Genomic DNA, 14,480 nt, shown 5'->3' with positions numbered 1-14,480 from the left:
ATCCTGATGCAAGAGGCATGGTTCTACCTTTCTGGGAACAAGAATGCAGAAACCACTATCTTTTCTGCTAAGAAGCTGCAGCTCACCTTGGGGGAAAGGCTCAGCTCTCTTCCTGGCCTTAGAGCTCATTTTCTTTCCACACAAACATGGCCTAGCTATAACTGCAGCACTTGCTGTGGGGCCCCAAGTAGCTGTATGCAGGTAGATAGGGGGCCCTGGGTGGCAGTCTGGGTGCCCTTAGACAAGGGTAGCAGATTCATAAAACCAACCAACCAGCCAGCCAGCAGGAAGTGGACTGGTGCAAAATGAGCAGGGGGTGTGCAGCAGGAGTTGAAGCAGGTGGCTGAGCTGAGGGTAGTCCCTTGTGAGGCAGCAGGCTGGAGGTGTTAGTGGGGGACGTCAGCATCCAGCGTGCCAGCCCAGAGTGCACGACCATACAGGCCAGGTGTGAATCACTTGTGGTGTGCCACAGAGTCAGTTTCCACCAGATGTGGCTTTTGCCATTCCTGGAGCAGCCCTATCTCGTGGAGGGGCTAGGCAGCCTGGAAGCCTCACCAGCAACAACCTGCAAACCCTGCTCTACGCTGACCTTTCTAACTGGTTCCTTGACTCTTTTTTTTCTAGACATGATATAAATTATATACACAGGGCCCTAACAAGTAAATTTGAGACCACTGTGTGCTAGTTCAGGGACTAGAAAGTCAGTTGGGCACCTTTGGCTATGTGGCCATGGAGCAGCAGGGGGAGATTTTGCTCCTGGCTGTTTACCTTCTTTTCTGATGGGGACAAGTCCAATGGTGAGCAGTGTATGAACTATCCACCTGACCCACCAGGAAGATGGAGCCTGTAGGCAGAAGGTTCTTGAGTTTGAAGCCAAAGATAGCAAGATCCTGTCTCAAAAACAACAAACAGGTGGGGTGCTGGTGGCTCACATCCATAAAACTAGCTACCTGGGAGGATGAGATCGGGAGAATCAAGGTTTGAAACCAACACAGACAAATCGTTCTGAAGACCCCATCTCCAAAAATAGCCACAGCAAAACGGGTTGGAGGTGGGGCTCAAGCCATACGGCACCTGCTTTGCAGATGTGAAGCCCTGAGTTCAAACTCCAGTCCCACCCAAAAAAAAAAAAAAAAAAAAAAAGGGGGTTGAGGGCATAATTCAGGGCACTGGCCTAGGCATGGACAAGGCCCTGTTGAACCCAGTACTGGTTCAATCCCCAGTATTGTCTGGACTAGGTTTTATGAACAGTTTCAGAGTGGCTAGCTTGCTTAAGTTGAGACTGTTTTAGGACTCGAGGAAAGGGGTGTCAGGCACTGCCTGCTGATCCTATTCTGTACCTTCAGAGAACGCTGTTGGGGCATGGACTTACACAGGCAGAGTAGTTGCCACCTGTCTACCTGTGTGGCACTTAAATAAGAACAAATACCTAAGCACCTGGCAGCCAAAAGTCTGAGCTCTCTAGGACTTGTGGCCACTGTCTGGGGGGAAAAGATGGTATGCTCAGCTGAGTCGGACAGCAGGGCCTCTCTAGAATCCACTTTATTGTAGCATCTGGAGGGTCTGGTGGGTGAGTTCTGATCAGTTTCCACTCCAGGCGATTCTGAGGAAGAAGCCCAAGCCTTGGTGGGCTCAAGCCATACTGCTGCTCAACTGCATGGCAAAGTCCTGCACATGCTCCTTCAGAGTCTGGCGGGCATCTGCCTGTGCCCGCTTCTCCCGTGCCCGTTCCTGTTGCAGTTTGGTCAGTCGCAGCCGCAGCCGCTGCTCCCGCCGCTTACAGGCCTGCAGCTGGCGCTGGGCCTTGTCCAGGGCATCAAGGGCTGCTTCAGCTCGCCTCTTCCAGAGCAGGGCACTGCCCACTTGGTAGCTGTGCTCATTCTGGATGTATGCTCCAGCAGGTGGCGGCAGGCGCAACATGTAGGCTGATGGAGAGACCGGCCGTGGCTCAAGAGGGGAGGGTTGCCGCTCTGGTGAGGGCTGAGCACTACAGCCTGCTTCATCTGCCTGGGCCCCTAGGGGGCCCAAAAGGTCTGAGAAGGGGCTGCTAAGGCCAGGCTCCAGCCTCCCAGCTGGGGAGGCAGGTAAAGTGGCAGGTGTGGCAGGTGCTGAGGCCTCCTCCACAGGAAAGCAGGTGACATCAGCAGGAGGAGGTGGAGAAAATGGAGTTGTGGGCCCTCGGCCTTCAGAGCAGCTAGAGGAAAGAGAAGAGAATGATGGATTACACTTGAGTTTGCCAGACCCTGTTTCATGAGCCCACCTGATCTCCCTAATACCTTACCTTCCACCGGGGTCTGTGTGTGTGGCAAGAACCCTGTCCTGCAAAGTTGCTGCAGACACCCTAAGGCCCAATACCTCAGCAATGGGTTGGTAGTACAGCACCCCTCCTCCTCCCCCCAGTCTGTAGCACATACCGCTTTCTGCATCGCTGGAGCCGGCTGATATCAGGTGGGCCAGGAAGGTAACTGTGCCCCTTGGCTTTGGTTGTTCGGCGCAACTTGGAGAAAGATTCAAATATGGTGGGAACTGCCCCTTCCTTCAGCCTGTGATAACCACTGTAGGGAAAAGCAGCCCAAATGAGCTGGAGAACAAGTGCTGTCCTCCCTAGACTGACATACTCCTGGTACCCCACCATTGGTTCCCCAGTACTAGGGTTGTGGGAAGTTGGAAGGTACAACTGCAAACAGTTAAGTTTGGGGAATGCCAAATTAGGTAGACTTCCATTGATCCCTTCTGTCTAGGACTCATCAGGGTTGAGGTGGGTATAGGAAGCTCTGCTTGCAAGGGCTGAGGTAGACCAGCCAAAAAGAATTCTTTCATTTGTGAGCTTGCTAGATGAACTAGGTACTGAACGCCCACTGGGAAGGGTATTTTTTTCCTGGTGTCACTGGCACAGTGATCCTGGGAGTGGGCTTTACTGTATAGAACTGGGAAGAGGAAAACAGCACCCTTGGAACCAGGTCTGCCTGGCAGGTTGTCTTCAGGCCAGCTGCTCAAGAACACAGATGCTTCGATGCCCCATGCCCTGCCCCAGCGCTGGCTGGCGAGGAGTCTCACCTGATTCCCACCAGCTCAAAGCAGTTCTCTTCGAAGTGTTTGGAGCAGAAGTAGATGTACTCAGAGGCTGGGTCCCACAGGCCCTGGCCGCTGGGGTCCAGCCGCTGACAGTTGGCCAGCCACAAGCCGCGCCTCGGGTTGTCCTTCTTGGGAAGTCTGCAGAGCCATAAACTCTAAGCACCAGGCTGCCGGCAGCCGTGGGCTCAAGCTGCCCAAGCTTCCCAGGAAGGCCTTGTACAAGTCACCAAGAGACCTCCCTGCGACCCTGCGGGATACCCGCCCTGGCACGAAGAAACTGAGGCCTCGAGAATGAAAGCAACTTGCTCAGCGTCATCTAGCAGGAAAGGGTCAGAGGGCAGCAAGTCCAAGCCCAGTAAACGTCCCGTCCTTTTCCTGCCTCGATTCAATCCCACCCGGACTGCCCCTTTCACCCTCCCACTCCCAAGTTCAAGCCTCACTGGGACTTGAGTGAGGCGCCAGGCGCATGCGCAGTAGCAACCGAAAGCGGCGGGCTACACCAGCGCTTGCGACCGAAAGCAGTGGGCAAGGCCAGCGCATGCGCCTGTGAGCCCTCACGCACCAGCACGCACGCGCGCTGACCTGTGGAAGGAGATGCCGCGGTTGCGCGTCTCGCGCGTGTCCCGTGTGCAGCAGCCGGCGGCGGAGCAGTGACGCGGCATCTGGAGAAGGGGCGGGAACTAGGTGTCGGGCGGAGTAGCTTCGCGCCTCAAGGCCCCCGCTCCCTCCAGAGGGCCTGGCCCTGTAGGGTCACCCGTGATCCGATCTCGTCCCAACCCCGTCCCAGCCCGTTCTCTTGCCTCCCGTCAGCGGCACTCACTGTCTCGCCATTGCTGCGCCGCCGAAGTCTCGCGAGGAGTGGCTCGCGGCGGAAGTTGGTACCATAGAGACTCGGGAGTGGGTGGCGCACGCCCCGAGGGGTGGGGCCGGAAGAGGGCCTAGCACGTGAGTACCGGAAGTAGCCGGAGCGTGGACTCCCGCGCGCCTGTGTAGTCCTAACTCCGTGGAGTACTCGCGCCTTTGCCCACATGGCTTTTGTTCGTGGAAAGATGCTTCGTAAACACAGCTGGAGCGGACCCAGTGTGAGGGTCTGTGCGGAGGTGCAGTGTCCTGCGAACCTCTTAAACCGGTAACCCGCCCTGCGAAGGCCATTGACCTAAGAAACAATCCACCGCCGAGAAACCCCGTAACTCTTGCGTGAAAGAACCCAACCAAAGCCAGTTCCCAGACTTACTTCGTGGTGGGGCGTGGCGGCGCAGGCTTGTAATCCTAGCTAGGCGGGAGTCGGAGGTGGTATCGCGATCCGAGGCCCTACTTGAAAAATAAACGAAAGCCAAAAGGGCTGCAGGTTCGAGTGAGAGCCCTGTCTAGGAAATGCAGGGCCCCGAGTTCAAACTCCAGTAATGCAAAACAAAACATCGCTCACTCCGGTAGCAGGGAGGAGGTGGGTGGCGGCCCACACTCGAGGGGCAGGTAGTTACGTGGTAGCGACAGAAACACAGCAGCAGCGGGGGAAGAAGCTAAGGGCATCCGCAGAAAAGGTGTTAGGACTGGATTTCCACAGCTTTTGATACCAGCCTGAGGCGGGGCCGAACCTCTCCCAACTCCCCCGCAAGACCGATGGCAAAAAGCCACCTCTGTGCCAGCCAAGTGTGGCGGACGTAATGCTTAAATTTAAAATAAAGCACTTCTAATTCCTTCATCCAATCGTTTAGAAGTCTTTAGTAACATACAGACATGCGTAATTCCTTAGGAAGGAATTTTCTTTTCTTCCCCTAGACATTCACTTGGAAAAGGCAAGTATACGGCCAGGGAATTCTGTCAAAGTACAGCACACAGCACAGATAATGCCTCGAATAGAGAAATTTTAATAGGTAAATATAGCCTGTAATTTTGCAGTGAGGAGGAGGTAACAAAGGAACGTCTCCCAGCCGCACCCTCCAACTTAGTATTCTTCTCCTTCTTCGGCCTCTGCCTCCACGGAATCCACGCCCACCTCTTCGTAATCCTTCTCCAGCGCTGCCAGATCCTCCCGGGCCTCCGAGAACTCCCCTTCCTCCATGCCTTCTCCCACGTACCAGTGCACAAAGGCCCGCTTGGCATACATGAGATCGAACTTGTGGTCCAGGCGGGCCCAAGCCTCAGCGATGGCAGTGGTGTTGCTCAGCATGCACACAGCCCGCTGCACCTTGGCCAGGTCTCCCCCAGGGACCACAGTGGGGGGCTGGTAGTTAATGCCCACCTGCCAGAGAAGGAGAACATACAGTGAAGTTTAGCTATTAAAAGCTGGGACTATAGACCCAGTTTAAACTTTACAAACTGTTAGTACACTTTTTTTGGAATTACCTCTTAACATTTAATATCCTTTGACCCTGTAACTTCACTTTTTGGATGTGTCCACAAAAGAGCACAAAGCAAGTGGGTGCTGGTGGCTCACACCTGTAATCCTAGCTACTCAGGAGGCAGAGACCAGGAGGATCACAGTTCAAAACCAGCCTGGGAAAATAGTTCACGAGACCCTATCTCAAAAAAAACCCATTACAGAAAAGGGCTGGTGGAGTGGCTCAAGTTGTAGGCCCTGAGTTCAAACTCCAGTTACCCTCCCTCCCTCCAAAAAAAGCACAAAGCAGTATGTATGAAAATTTTTTTATATTTACTTGAACCACTGTAATGGGAAGACTGAAAATAAATGTCCATGCTAGGAAACCAGTTAAGTTGTTATGCACCCATACAGTGAAACACTTGAAAAAGAATGAGAACCCTGACGTGGTATATAAATGTATCCAAGGTACTGTTCTATACTTAGGGAAAAGGTGAGTTGAACTCTGTGTTAAAATACAAGAACACCTATGTATTAGTAAACTTGGCTAGCTAAGGGAAATGTTAAAGCTAACAGAGGATAAACACCTGGGACTATGCTGGGGCAGTGACCCTGCCCTACCTTGGTGAGCAGATGGCAGTTAGCAGGAGCTAGGTAGGAATACAGCCAGGCTCTAGAGGAGTTGGGGCACAGAGGAAGGCCCGAGGGGTTCTCATCCTGATGAAGGCATGCCCCCCACAACTTTAGGGCCAGGTCAACCAGCCCTTCCAAGTTGGCAGTGTTGCCAGCTTCCTGTTCTGAGTGGAATAAGTTGGGCCTCGAGTCTGATATCCTTTTGCCTCAGCCTCCTGAGTACTTGAGAGTGCTCTCAGGTTTCTTCCCAGTCAGGAAAACCCCAAGCTAAAAACCGTAAGTTTTTAATCCTGGAAAAGACTTGAAAAAAGTATATCCCTAAGCATAGTGTATCCCTATGCTGTAAAAGAATGTGTGGTAAATCACTGAGACTGACCAAAAGGAACTTCAGGCAAGGAGGCTATAACAGACTCCATCTGGTACTGGACGGGAGAGGCTGTGATTTATAATCCCCCACAGACCAGCCTCCTTATTGGCTCACAAAACCAGAGACTTTGCTAGGAGAGAAAACCTGGGCAAGGCACATCATTTCCCATAGTATCTGCCAATTAAGACTGTCTTGGGTGTCCTTACCTTTCACCTATCTCACTGACTGAAAGAAGAATTCCTCTAATAACCAGGTCCAGAGCCTGGAAGGTTTCAACCTATAACCTCTTAAGATCTGCAGTCCTATGTAAGATTTAATTAATAGTTCCAGCTTGGTGAAATCAGTTACAGGATTTATATTTTTTTTCTATGAGTTAACTTGTAAGTCTGTCAACTTGAAAGTATACCATTAGTCTGTGTCAAGATATCTTTATAAAGTGGGGCTGACAGAGGGTCTAACAAGTTCTTCATACTAAGAGGTAAACTGGCCATTCCACATGTGAACAAGAAGATGCACATTCCTGTGACTTTCTCATGTTACTTTCAATCTGGAATGACCCTGGAACTTGCAACATCCAACATCTTTAGGAACTCATCAGGGCTTACAAATGTGATTCCCTAGCTTTGTCTAAATGAAAAACCATTGTAGAGGTGGTGGTCTGCCTCAAGTGGCAGAGTGCCTACCTCCAGGCTCTGAGTTCAAACCCCAGTACAAGGTGGAGGATAGGGAATGGGACAAAAAAACAGTGTGGATAAGGGCTATTAATAAATCAGTGGGCACAGAACTGAGCACAGGTATGATGTGGTGAAGCATTTGGTCTGATAATTACAATAGATGTTAGAGCCTGACATTTTATAATTTAGCTTTTAAATACATACTGTTTTTCCTTGGTTGCAATATCATTAAACATTATACATTAAACATGACAAAGCACCTGCTTTGCAAGTGTGAAGCTCTGAATTCAAACTCCTGTCCCATTTAAAAAAAAAACAATTTATGGAATGCACCAGATGACAAAGGGAGTCACCTAAATTTCAGTAATTTTGTATGTGGGGCAGAAGTCCTAACCCAGTTCAGAGAAACAAGATACCTATCCTTGCCCCATGGCAAATGATGCATTACATACTTAAAATTCTATATACAAAACCTTAGTATTACCTAAAATTCAGTAACAGGTGATCAAAGTCATGTCAAATCTAAAAACTACCATTTCTACTACACACGAACATTTCTACTACTGTCACAGAACCTTATACATCATTAGAGCAGCAGAGTAACAGGGAAGAGGAAGAGAGACCAGGGCTACAGTTAAGACCATCTCTGAATTCTATCCCCATCACTTGCGGCCACAAGACTTTGGGCACTTAAAGGTGCCTCAGCCTCAGTCTTCTAAAGTATCACATGCTGGTAATACTACCCCATGAATTTAAAGGGTTATTGTAAGAAATAAGTGTACATAATTTGGTAAAGTGAAAAGCACTTAGCAAATTAACTATTAGATATGTTCCTCAAAGGCTGTGGGTCAGGGACAGCAGGATTCTGGAGGGGGGTCTGCTGCTTGCGGACAGGACAATGACTACACATCACCCAGTCCTACCTTAAATCCTGTCGGGCACCAATCCACAAACTGGATGGTACGCTTGGTCTTGATGGTGGCAATGGCCGCATTCACATCCTTTGGGACCACGTCCCCCCTGTACAACATGCAGCAGGCCATGTACTTGCCATGGCGAGGGTCACACTTGACCATCTGATTGGCTGGCTCAAAGCAGGCATTGGTGATCTCGGCCACCGAGAGCTGCTCGTGGTACGCCTTCTCGGCTGAGATTACCGGGGCATAGGTGGCCAGGGGGAAGTGGATGCGGGGGTAAGGCACCAGGTTGGTCTGGAATTCCGTCAAGTCCACATTCAGAGCCCCATCGAACCGCAGGGAGGCCGTGATGGAGGACACGATCTGCCCGATCAGACGATTGAGGTTGGTGTAGGTGGGACGCTCGATGTCCAGGTTGCGCCGACAGATGTCATAGATGGCTTCGTTGTCCACCATGAAGGCACAGTCAGAATGTTCCAGGGTCGTGTGGGTGGTCAAGATGGAGTTGTAGGGCTCCACCACGGCCGTGGAAACCTGGGGGGCTGGGTAAATGGCAAATTCCAGCTTGGACTTCTTGCCATAGTCCACCGAGAGCCGCTCCATGAGCAGAGAGGCGAACCCAGAGCCGGTGCCACCCCCAAAGCTGTGGAAGATGAGGAAACCCTGAAGTCCCGTGCACAGATCCGCCTGCAAGAAACCAGACAATGTCAGCCGAGGCCTGAGCGAGCCACGCAGCCACCCTCCAACCAGCAGGCTCACTTCCTCTGCCTCTCCAACTTCACGTGGACTCACACCATCCATCGTGAACGTGCGCTGCATACACAGAAGTGAAAGCAGACAGTAAAGACTCATGGATGCATCTCAACAGACACCGTACAGTAAGACCTTGGCAGACTCACTTGGACTCCTGACGCTGATCTAAGGTTGGCCAAAATAACCTCCCCTTCCCAATCCAAGGCCTCCCCTCCCCTCTGGGACAACATCCTCAGGAAGCCTTCTCAGTGCTGTTCTTACCAGTTTGCGGATCCGGTCCAGAACCAGGTCCACGATCTCCTTACCGATGGTGTAATGGCCTCTGGCATAGTTATTGGCTGCATCTTCCTTCCCGGTGATCAGCTGCTCCGGGTGGAAGAGCTGCCTGTAGGTCCCTGTGCGCACTTCATCTACAAAGAGACCACGTGTGCTTTGAATCGTTCAGGCCCACGGTCCTCACCAAGCGGACACACTGGGCGATGGGTTAAGTCAACAAAGTACATGCTATTCCTTGTAGGTCAACAGTGTCTCCCTAGAGAATGTCTCTGAGTGATACACAAACCATAAAAGCAATTTATGGCTCTTGGAAGGTAAAGTCAACTCAGGCAAATGCCAGCAGGACCTGTTCCCACTGGAGGGAAATAAACCCACCCCACTGATTCTATGGGAATATATTGCTTTCCTGCCTGTAGTCACATCATAGGGAATAATTTAAAACTCCCTCACGAATTAGGCAGTCACCACATCAGTGTGACTTCAGCAGGACAGCACCATTTTGATAGCCTCCGTGGCCCGGGTCTCACGGAATGCAAGGGAACATTCTGTCACCTCCTGGGGGACATTGAAAGGTGCTCTCTTTTCCATCTCTTGTTGGAAACTACTTCGAATTTGGAGGAACAAGTGGATGTTCTATACCTACCTTTCCTTGGCTAAGAGCATGTGACTCCTGTGCACCAGCATGACAGCTTGCATGCTACCCAGGGTCTACAGTAGTCACATGATGGGGCAAACAGCCAGGAGGGATGCAAAAAAGCCAGGTCCTAAGTTAGAGCCTGAGTCCCAATCATGGACCTTTTGGTTTCTCACTCAACAATGTCACAAGCATACACTTCTATTTCTGTCCTTTCTGCACAGAGATTCCAGGAGCCCGGGTGGGGCCTTACCGAGGTAGTCCCATTCTCCCAGGAAAGCCTCCATCCCGGGGCCGAGCACCTACCGACCACAGTGGGCTCCAGGTCCACAAACACTGCTCTGGGCACATGCTTGCCAGCCCCAGTCTCACTGAAGAACGTGTTGAACGAGTCATCCCCGCCACCAATTGTTTTGTCACTTGGCATTTGACCATCGGGCTGAATTCCATGTTCAAGGCAGTACAGTTCCCAGCAGGCATTGCCAATCTGCACACCTGCCTGCCCCACGTGGATAGAGATACACTCACGCTGGGAAACAGAACAAAAATTTGAAACCCATTTATCTTCAAGGCAACTGCAGCTATATGGCAGGCAAAACAATGTACTATAGTGTCTCAGTGTCAAGATCCTCCTCAAACTTTACTTTTAATGATGGTTAGGTAACCCCCTTTGTCTCAAAACTGACTTGCTCTAAAAATCCCGACTAATAACTCAGTATTAGTCGGTATTTAGCCCTGATTCTAAATATTTGCCATTATATAAAAGTAGGATTATTTTTAAAACTCAGAAGCCACATGCTATTAAATAATCTACTCATTATGATTAGTCATAACAAGTCTCGGAAAAATACATAGCAGTTTTTGATTGTGACCTGACCAAAGGATAGGGTAAATACAAGTCCTGCAAGGAAAGACAGAGAAGCTCTCAAGTTCCCCAGGGTAAGCCCAGGTAGTCACTGTGTATGTCTTCTATATAGTCATCTAGATTGATCCTGTTTGAGCACATTTTCCATCTGTGCTCTAGGAGGCAGACTCATGTGGACAGTATCAGAAGACTTCCTTGTTCCTTGGCTTTTGGTTGGTTTGCACAATGAGAATGGGATGTCAGAGGAGAATGTGATCAGGGCACTCCCTGCCTGGCAGATTGCCTGAGTCATTTGATCAAGGCCATAACTTTTTGTTACTGTTTTTTTTTTTTTTTGAGACAGGGTATTGCTGTGTAACCTAGCCTGGCCTCAAACTCGTGGCAATTCTCCTGAGCGCTGGGATTACAGATGTGTACCACCATGTCTGTCTAAGGTCACAACTTTGAGTTGATACTCTTCATAAACTATCATCTCAAATTCTAGTAACCACTCCCTCCGCTTTCTCCTTCAAGTGTGGGAGTGTAATGGTTCCTAGTCATCTCAGTGCACTATCCTTTGATGGCTTCTTAAAACTACCTGTACCTCTACAAAGCACTTATTTTGAATGGAGCAGCTATTTTCTGCTGGGAGTCTTAACTATACACTCAATAGCCAATTTTCGATTTTAAATAAGTCATCCTCACAAACACATGTAGATCATCAAAGGTACCCCTCCTAGTCTACATCATAACCAACAATCCCATGAACTTCAAGTCCTAATTCCTATTACAGAAGCACCAAATCTGAGTCTGCAGGGGCATAAAAAAATTCAACGTAGTTCAACAGTTCCTCCATCACCCCTGAAGGGAACATTCAGTTCTAGAAAGAACTTTTCCAATGCCATGTTTCATATTTTGTAGGAGGCTGGTTTCTATGCTTCACTTCAGTTTTTCTATAAATGCCATCAGGTCCCATTGTTGGCTGGATTCTCAGAACCTGTGGTGGTTCTAGGAGCGCCCAAATGTTTTGTTTTGCTTTGACCAAGTGAACTGTACAAAATTTAACTGGCTTAAGTAATTTAACACAAGGAACTCAGTCTTTGGGAAAATTCTTTGGAATCCATCCAACACCATTTTCAGATTCCTAATTTTTTTTTTTTTTACAGTACTGGGGTTTGCACTCAGGGCCTACACCTTGAGCCACTCCACCAGCCCTTTTTAGTCGTGGGTGTTTTCGAGATAGGGTCTCACGAACTATTTTCCTGGGCTGGCTTTGAACCTTAATCTTCCTGATCTCTGCCCCCTCAGTAGCTAGGATTACAGGTGTGAACCACCGGCTCCTGGCTCCTAATATTAATTTTGCCCTACTTAAATACAGACATACTTGGCTGGGCTCATGGTTGTAATCCTTGCTACTTGGGAGGCAGAGATCAGGAGGATCAAGGTTTGAAGCCAGCCAAGGCAAACAGTTGTTGCGACCCTATCTCAAAAATATGCAATATAAAAAAGGGCTGGTGGAGTGGCTCAAGTGGCAGAGTGCTTGCCTAGAAGCGTGAGGCTCTGAGTTAAAATCTCAGTACTCCAAAAAAAATACAGATATACTGTATTTCATAGGATGCCTTAATTGACTTATTACCCATCCTGTCCTAGTAAGATCAGAATAAGCTCTGTGACCTGGGGAGGTCTCCCAACTCCCTTCTCCCTTCCCTTCATCAGTGCTAGGGACTGAACCCGGGTATCATGCTATGCAAGTGCTTCACCACTGAGCTACATCCCCAGCCCCCCCGCCCCGACCAATTTACAAGATGGGGAGTGCAGAGATCAGTGGTCTATAAGATCGCTTCAAGCTCTCATTAATCAATGAAACCAATCTAAGCAGTCAGGAAAATCATCCCTTCCTTTCAAGAGAAAGCCACTATAAATTCATCATTGCCAACCTCATGTGGATCATCAAACTACATTTTTTTTTTTTTGTGATACTGGGGCTTGAACTCAGGACAGGCAGGCACTCTTATCACTTGAGCCACTCCGCCAGCCCATTTTCATATTGGGTATTTTTGAGATAGGGTCTTGGGAACTCTTTGCATCCTGAATAGCTACGATTACAGCCATGAGCTACTGGCGCTCAACTTTACATTTCTTTAGTTTCTCTTATCTCCTCTGGAAAATACCATTCAAGGGCTGGGGATATTGCTCGTGGTACAGAGTACTTGCCTAGTATGCATAAGACCTTGTGTTCAATCCCAATGCAAAACTAAATACCTGGAAATTTCCTCTACCTTTTGAAACTCCAGACCAACCTCTCCTCTTTGTATTTTTGGGGATAACCTTGTTTAGTACTCAAGAGTATCACTTCCTGCTCTCCTCCTTTCTTTGCTTTGTAATAAAACTGTGCCTCCTCCAGTCAAGGATCCTTTGATTCTACCCATCTACTATTCCCAAACAATCCTCAGTGGAGTGCCCAGGCCTGCAGGGAGTCTACAGACTTTCTCATGGTGCATGGGGGATAAACACAATTTCAGAGTTGGGACTCCCACATTAATCAGTCCTGTCCACTGTATTAGTACCTGCACTGACAGTGCATGAGCAAAGGTAGGTAAAACTTTTGGCACCACCTCTGTTCACTCAGAGCAAAAGGAAAAAAAAAAATCGGTTTCATTAAACAATGTCCTTGGGCTGCTGGAATGGCTCAAGTGGTAGCGCGCCTACCTAGCAAGCATGAGGCCCTGAGTTCAAACCACCATAAATAAATAAAGTCCATTCAAGTACTGTGATAAATGGTAAATTATAAAGCCCATGTGCCCATAGGACAAATGCCTTGAGAAAAAGGACTGTGAGCCCTGCATGGTGGTGCACGCCTGTAGTCCAGTAATGTCAGTGTTCCGCAAGAGAGGCAGGAGGATCGTGAGCTGGAGGCCAGCCTGCACTACACAGTGAGGCCCCATCTCAAGCAAGCAAACAGAACCGGGACAAGCTGGCCACTCACACTTAGATGCTTGCTATGTATGCTGAGATGTGTTCCTTTTAAGAGAATACGCAAATAGTTTAAAATTAAAAGTTCTCACTTTTACTTTCTAACAACCCCCCCCCCCCACCGGTCTAAAGCCACCCCGCCCTCTCCGCGGCTCTGAGTGGACGCGGGCGCGCTTCCTGCTCGGCATTCCCAATCTGCCGCCATCGGGGTCACCTCTGCCCTCCGAGCCTGAAAACACGGAAGACGAGCCCACGTGTTCGCGAGTTGTCCTCCTCCGGGGCTCCTGAGTGCATCTCGTGGTTCCTCTCCCCGCCGAGACCCGCAGTGCCCTCCGCCCGACCCGGGCACCTTACCATGGTGAGCTCCTCCGACGCTGCCCGCTGCACTAACAGACCTCAACAGCCGCCACGCGCTCAACTGTTGACCCCGCCCCCTCCTCCGCCCGCGCCCTGCGGAGTAGCAATCCGTTGCTTCCCAGGTGGTCATTGGTCCAGAGCTCCTCGGGGGCGGGTCGAGGGCCAGATCCCGTGTATAATTGGCCGTGGCGCCTTCGAGAGATGGCGCTCTCTGATTGGATTCTGTTTTGGCGGGAAGGCTGCTGAGTCGCTGACTGCGGCCATGGGATCCGGAATTCAGCAGCCGTCTGTGACTACGAACTTGCAACAGCCTCGGCGCACTCGTTCATTGGAGTGTAAGACATTGTCAAGCACGTAAGGCCGTGGCGTGCAAATGACCAAAGGAAAAGGACGTTGTTCTGCTGACCCTTTCCCTCGGCGCTCCAGGCTTGCTTGCCTTCCGGCTTTTTTTTTTTTTTTTTTTTTTTGGCGATACTGGGATTTGAACTAAAAGTATTGTATTTGCTAGGCAGTGCTCTACCACTCTAGCTACGCCTCCCTGCAGCCCTTTCTGCTTTAGTTATTTTTCAGATGGGGTCTGGCTTTTTGCCCATGCTGCCCTCCAACAGAGATCTTCCCAATCTCTGCCTCCCATGGTGCCTGGATTACAGGCTTGAG

At 49.9% G+C, this 14,480-nt stretch overlaps 2 protein-coding genes across 3 annotated transcripts; both read right to left on the bottom strand.

The window, feature by feature from the left end:
• Positions 1-1,526: 1,526 nt before the first annotated feature.
• Thap7 (THAP domain containing 7) lies at positions 1,527-4,126 on the bottom strand. Of its 2 annotated transcripts, none has more exons than XM_020160644.2 (5): positions 3,896-4,126; positions 3,658-3,737; positions 3,058-3,213; positions 2,415-2,555; positions 1,527-2,194 (listed from the first exon to the last, which is right to left on the bottom strand). In XM_020160644.2, exons 1-5 carry the CDS (start codon positions 4,103-4,105, stop codon positions 1,633-1,635), a joined length of 1,149 nt encoding a protein of 382 aa, XP_020016233.2. In that variant the 5' UTR covers positions 4,106-4,126; the 3' UTR covers positions 1,527-1,632. The 2 variants fall into 2 exon arrangements, with proteins under 2 accessions (XP_020016233.2, XP_073917206.1); XM_074061105.1 differs by having other exon boundaries at positions 3,876-3,935.
• An 806-nt stretch (positions 4,127-4,932) lies between these two features.
• On the bottom strand, positions 4,933-10,154 carry LOC109684369 (tubulin alpha-3 chain). The gene is made up of 4 exons (XM_020160739.2): positions 9,956-10,154; positions 9,001-9,149; positions 7,993-8,673; positions 4,933-5,317 (listed from the first exon to the last, which is right to left on the bottom strand). Exons 1-4 carry the CDS (start codon positions 10,074-10,076, stop codon positions 5,021-5,023), a joined length of 1,248 nt encoding a protein of 415 aa, XP_020016328.1. The 5' UTR covers positions 10,077-10,154; the 3' UTR covers positions 4,933-5,020.
• Positions 10,155-14,480: the final 4,326 nt, after the last annotated feature.

The sequence above is a fragment of the Castor canadensis genome, chromosome 18 (assembly GCF_047511655.1).
Source record: "Castor canadensis chromosome 18, mCasCan1.hap1v2, whole genome shotgun sequence".
Classification (NCBI taxonomy): Eukaryota; Metazoa; Chordata; class Mammalia; order Rodentia; family Castoridae; genus Castor; species Castor canadensis.
This window is presented reverse-complemented; position numbering and strand designations above follow the sequence as displayed.

Coding starts and splice junctions, on each gene's coding strand:
- Thap7 (XM_020160644.2), bottom strand. CDS start 4,105: ATGTGGGCAAAGGCGCGAGTACTCCACGGAGTTAGGACTACACAGGCG. Junction 3,214..3,657: donor CGCGGCATCTCCTTCCACAG/GTCAGCGCGCGT, acceptor ATGGCTCTGCAG/ACTTCCCAAGAAGGACAACC. Junction 2,556..3,057: donor TTTGAGCTGGTGGGAATCAG/GTGAGACTCCTC, acceptor TTTTCCCTACAG/TGGTTATCACAGGCTGAAGG.
- LOC109684369 (XM_020160739.2), bottom strand. CDS start 10,076: ATGCCAAGTGACAAAACAATTGGTGGCGGGGATGACTCGTTCAACACG. Junction 8,674..9,000: donor TGGACCGGATCCGCAAACTG/GTAAGAACAGCA, acceptor GGTTTCTTGCAG/GCGGATCTGTGCACGGGACT. Junction 5,318..7,992: donor GGTGCCCGACAGGATTTAAG/GTAGGACTGGGT, acceptor CTTCTCTGGCAG/GTGGGCATTAACTACCAGCC.